General features: G+C 39.3%; 1 protein-coding gene across 1 annotated transcript in view; it reads right to left on the bottom strand.

Moving 5' to 3' along the window:
• Nucleotides 1-6,000, bottom strand: part of PCNX2 (pecanex 2) — a 688,168-nt gene that overhangs the window by 171,730 nt on the left and 510,438 nt on the right. Inside the window, exon 23 of the mRNA XM_007938510.1 lies at nt 1,537-1,595. Coding sequence (XP_007936701.1) covers nt 1,537-1,595 — 59 coding nt within the window. The remainder of the gene's footprint in view (nt 1-1,536; nt 1,596-6,000) is intronic.

Raw genomic sequence — 6,000 nt, 5'->3', positions numbered from 1 at the left:
AAAGTATATGTGAACTGCTGTATGAAAAGTGAATTTACTCTGTAAATCTTCACCCAAATCCTAATTAAAAAAAAAAAAATTTTACCTTCTCTTCAAGTATTTTCTATTTTGATTTCAACTAATTATATATGTGCAATTCAAATATAGATAATGTACATGATACAATTCTTCCTAGATAAAATTTTTGGCACAGGTGACACAGTGAGTTTGATGATAATAGAAGACAACTAGAATTTTGCATTCTTATATGAGGAAAGAAAATGTAGAACAGATAAAAATGAGATAGGTTATGAAAAGAAAAAAGTAAACTAATTTGCTATATGTCAACTTGGCAAGGTTATGGTGCCCAGTTTTTTGGTCACACATAGTCTAGATACTGCTGTGGAGGCCTTTTTGTAGATGTGATTAATATTTATAATCAGTTGACTCTAAGATGATCTTTCTTGATAATGTGGGTGGGATTCATCTAACAAGTTGAAGGCCTTATGAGCTAAAACTGATGTTACCCAAAGAAGAAGGACTCTGCCTAAACTTCAATATAGACATCCTGCAGGAGTTTCCAGCCCACTGCCTGGCTTACAGATTTTGGACTTGCTGGGCCCCACAATAATGTTAATCAATGCCTTAAAATCTATCTATCTGGTAGGGTAATGCCTAAGGTACTTGACTGCTAACCAGAAGGCTGGCAGTTCAAAGCCACCAGCCACTCCTCAGAAGGAAGGTTGGGCAATCTACTTCTGTAATGATACCACCTTGGAAACCCAAGGAGGGGTCGCTATGAGTCAGGTCCAACTCGACGGCACATAACAACAATATCTGTCTATATATTATGCCTATATATAAATGTATACATTTATGTATGTAATTGGCTATGTTTTTCTGGAGAACCCTGAGTAACACATAATTTTCTAGCAGGTAAATACTTTTATAGTTTAGTGTGGTTTCTGAAAGCTTTAGTATTCTGGATCCTGGAATGGTTGCCTTTAAGGAGATCATAATGCTGATTTTTTTCCCCCAAAGAATTATTTGCTAAAAGACTAACCCAAAAGTTTATAGTCTGTATTTGATGTTTACAGTACACAAAATAAAATGTCTTCATTAACCACCAAGAAGTTGTCCTTGAGTTGATTTCAACTCATGATGACCCCATGTGGGTCAGAGTAGAAGTATGCTCCATAAGGTTTCTAATGGCTGAGTTTTCAGAAGTAGATCACCAGGCTTTTCTTCTGAGGCACTTCTTGGACTTGACACAGATGTTTGCATCATTCAGGGACTCCTCTTAATTAATAGAGTCATTCAATATTGAAAAAGTGCCTAAACAATTTTAAATAAAGGAAGAATGCATTTCTGAATCAAATCAGGACACTTGTCTACCTACTTGCATAGTTTTATCTTACAGTGGACATATTTATCAAGATATGCATTGTCTCCACTATGATTAAAACCAATGAGCACACAATTTCCCCTTTTGGATGATGAAATCCATCTATGTAACAATAAATATTTTAAAAGGAGAGCAGATATATATCTTCTTACCTGGATCCTTTTCAATTTGGACAGCCAGTCTTGTGTTAGAATTATCCACTCGCCTTGTACTAGAAGAGGCCAAAAAAGGGTAAAAGACATAATTAGATCCTCCCAAATGAAAGAGGTGGCTTAAAGAATGACCTGTGTGAGTATAATAATTAGTTGGAATTAGAAATACCATTTGACCCAGCCATACCATCACTAGGTATATATCCTAAAGAAGTGAGAGCCAGGACGAGAACAGATGTATGCACACCCATGTTCATTGCAGCAGAGCACTATTTATAATGGCAAAAAGATGGAAACAACTTAGGTGCCATCAACAGAAAAATAGATAACCAAATTCTGCTACATACACACAATGGAATACTATCCAACTCTAAAGAATAGCATACAATCTGCAAAACACTGCATAACATAAATGAACTTGGAGGACATCATGCTGAGTGAAACAGGTCAGTCACAGAAGGACAAATATTTTATTAGTCTGTTATCGTAAAAAGTCAAGGAAAGGTTTATATACGGAAGGAAATTTTCTTTGTTTGCTACCAGGGGTCGGGGGGGGGGGGACATTGCTAGATAGGTAGAGATAAGTATTTATTTGGGTGAAGGGAAGGGTAATGTACTAAATGTTAGTAATGAACATAGTGGCATTGAGGAAGAGGAAGACATATAGAGGTGCATGGGAGATAAAGACAACAAAGATGAACCTTTTCGCACATACATTACTGCATTGTTAATGATGGGAAACATTGATACATGGGTGGATAGATGGGTAGACAAGCTGAATGATTAGGTATGTCTTTGTAGGAGGGTGTGTTCCCATGACCATGCATAAGGTTGGCAGACAATGTTTCTACAAGTGTATTTGTATGTTCTCTAAGAATCCCCAGGTGTATAGTAGAGCTGACAAAGGACAAGGTTGAAGTCACTTCTTGGCCACAGCCAGCTACCCTGAGGGAGCTAGTAGTTAGACTTAGTTAGGTAGAATGAAGAAAAACAAAGATTCATGGAAACAATTGGTCCAAGGAATTGGTACACCATGTGATTCTCAGCCTATATGACTATGAGACCAGAAGAACTAGATGGTGCCCAGCTACCACTGTCAACCACTTGGAAGGGGATCTATGTAGGAGATCTTGGATAGAGTGGAAGAACAATGTGGAACAAAACTCAAAATCGTTTTAAAAAAAGGGGGGGGGGAGACCAGGTTTGCTGGTCTGATAGAGTCTGGTGGAACCCCTGAGACTATGGCCCCTAGCTTCTCTTCAGGTCTGGAATTGAACTCACTCCTGTGGCTTCCAGACAAACAAAAGACAGATATATGAGCTGAACATTTACATTAGGTAGATACACTCCTTGGAGAGATCAATCATGGGAGACTATAAGGGCTGTGTATGCGTAAGGAGACAGCTCAGGGGGCAGGAGTACAAGGGAGGGAAGGACACAGGGAAGAGGTAACTATGGGGAGGAAGTGGGAGGGAGACTGTTGCATTGTGGGAAATTGCAGTCAATGTCATGAGGCAAAGTGTATGTGAGCTGCTGTATGGAAAGTAAATTTGCTCTGTAAACTTTCACCCAAATCACAATAAAAATTAAAAATAAAAAAAAAACCGAATGAGCTGTGTGAGTAATTAATTGTGTTATGCCCCATTACATGTACTTTATACATATTAGCTCATTATATCCTCACAACAACTCTATGAAATAAGTACTATTATTATATCCATTTGCAGAGGCAAAGCAATTTTAAGTAAATTGCTCAAGATCACAGAACTAACAGGTGGTAGACCCAGGGTTAGAATCCTGGGAGTCTGGTTCTGGAGTTCTTAGTCCTCATCAGCCATGCATTTCTTTGTGTGGTTATTTGATTATATCTGCCTTTTACATTAAACTCTGAGTGCCACAAGGTCATGCTTTTTGCTCACTACTGGCACGTGGGAGGTATGCAATAACTTGAATGAATGAATGATCACAGATAATGCTGTTATTGAAGACTTTTCCCTCAAAACACCAGCTAAATAGAAAGAGGAAAGCTGCCATCTGGTGCTGCATACATGTCTTGCTGTTAAACACGACCTATGGCATGACTGAAATAAATGGCCGGTACTTAGTAATGGTGCTTAAGAAGAAACCTCGGAACACAGACTTCTTTGTGAACTCGCATCCTGGGAATCAAAAAAGATAAAAAGATACTTGAATGAAACTACAATTAGAATAAATGAAAAGGCTTTTCTTCAGAAAGAAAAAGGGTACTCCTTTTCCCCTCATATGTATTAGACATTTGAGAATCATCTAGCCAACATCTTGTTTGCCTTTGTGGAAGAGTCTCAACAAATGGGTTGAAGAGAAGGAATAATCTGTTACATCTGAAAAAGGGCTGCTAACCCCAACATGCTGTAACCCTTATACTACTTCAGTTTTCCTTCCAAATATCTTCACAGAAGCTTTGAAAATTAAAGAGCCCATGATGGCTGAACACAGAGCAAACAACAACATTCTAAGGAGGGCCAAAATCCCATCTTTGTGTAATTATTCCCTGAATGGAATTTTAATTTCACCTTAAGACCTAGGACAAATGGAATTTTCAGTGGCAGAATAAACAATTTTTAAAGTGGCAATGAGCCAAAAGAAACTAATTTACCAAACTCCTTGGGGAATTAAAACACCTACAACTATGTAACTGGAAAGCTATCTTTTTAAAGGCTGGAGAATGTGAAGTGCTAATGTAATCAACAATAACTAAGCTAAACTGCCTATAAGCCCCAGGGCCTCTGGCTCTCAACCAGACCCTCCTCAGAGGTGAGCTGTCAGCATCCTGGGTAATTTGAGCTTTCCTCCAAGGCTCTCCTGAAAATTTGGTGCTTACAACTCAAAGGTGCTAATAGCTCAGTAATTAGATTTTTGCCTTAACTATCCCATTGTGTGAGCATCAATTCTGTTGCTCAAAGAGAAAATGCTGGCTTCTACCTTACTCCTCCACCTCAGTGAGAGTATAAAAAGGCTGTACTTGTTAAGAGAGAACTGCAAGCATGGCTTTCTGTGAACTTCCTGACAAAGGTGCTGTGCACCGCTAGGCCACTGTCCTGAGTACTACAAGTTCAGTGCTTAGTGATAGGCCTTTCCAGATAAATCGGCTTACTTCCAGGAACCGTTCCCATATGTTAACATGGAATGTAGATAGCAGTGCCCGTTTCTGCCCTATGAACTTGAACTTCCCACTCCCTCATCTGTCTTATAACCCAAATACCTTTTCTGTTGCATAGTTTCATCTGAGGAACTTAAAGTAGCATTCTTCAGTTATACTACTTCATATTCTTGTTTGTGACCACACATAGACCATTGATACTAAAAGCAAACACATTTTTTTTTTTTAATTGTGATTTGGGTGAAAGTTTACACAGCAAATTCACTTTCCATACAGCAGCTCACATACACTTTGTCTCATGACATTGACTGCAGTTTCCCACAATGCAACATTCTCCTCCCACTTCCTCCCCATAGTTACCTCTTCCTGTGTCCTTTTCTCCTATGCACTCCTGCCCCCTGAACTGTCTCCCTGTGCATACACAGAGCTTATATTCTCCTATGATTGATCTCCAAGGAGTGGGTCTACCTAATGTAAATGAGCAGCTCACATGCCTGTCTTTTGTTTGTCTGAAAGACACAGGAATGGGTTCAATTCTGACCTGAAGGGAGGCTGGGGCCATAGTCTCAGGGGTTCTACCAGGCTCTATAAGACCAGCAAACCTGGTCCCTTTTATTTACTTATTTATTTTCATGATCTTGAGTTTTATTCCACACTGTTCTCCCACATTATCCAGCATCTCCTAAATAGATCCCTCTCCAAGTGTTTAACAGTGGTATCTAGGCACCATCTAATTCTTCTGGTCTCATAGTCATATAGGCTGAGGATCACATGGTGTACTAGTCCTTTGGACAAACTATTTCTATGTGTCTTTGGTTTTCTTCATTCTTGTTTGCTCTGGATGCAGAGAGATCTATCATTGCATCTAGATGGCTGCTTACAAGCTTTTAAGATCCCAGTCATTATTTGCCAAAGTAGGATGTGGAATAATGTTTTGTGTAGTATGTTATGCCAATTGAACTTGATGTCCTCTGTGACCATGGTCCTAAGCCCACAGGTCCTACTACTTGCTCCTCTGGGTAGCTGGCTGTGGCCAAGAAGTGACTACAATCTTGTCCCTTGTCAGCTCTACTGAATACCTGGGAATTCTTATAGAACATACACTTACGGAAACATTGTCTGCCAACACTATACATGGTGATGAGCACACTCCCCCTTCCACGGATACCTAATCATTCAGACTGTCTACCCATCTATCCACCCATATATCAATGTTTACCATCACTGGTAAGACAGTACTTTATGTGCAAAAGCATTAATTTTTGTTGCCTATACCTCCCATGCACCTTTCTATGTATTCCTCTGCCTCAATGCCAGTGTGTTGA

This window comes from Orycteropus afer, unplaced genomic scaffold (genome assembly GCF_000298275.1).
Source record: "Orycteropus afer afer isolate SDZICR_OR568_19922 unplaced genomic scaffold, OryAfe1.0 scaffold00050, whole genome shotgun sequence".
Classification (NCBI taxonomy): Eukaryota; Metazoa; Chordata; class Mammalia; order Tubulidentata; family Orycteropodidae; genus Orycteropus; species Orycteropus afer.
This window is presented reverse-complemented; position numbering and strand designations above follow the sequence as displayed.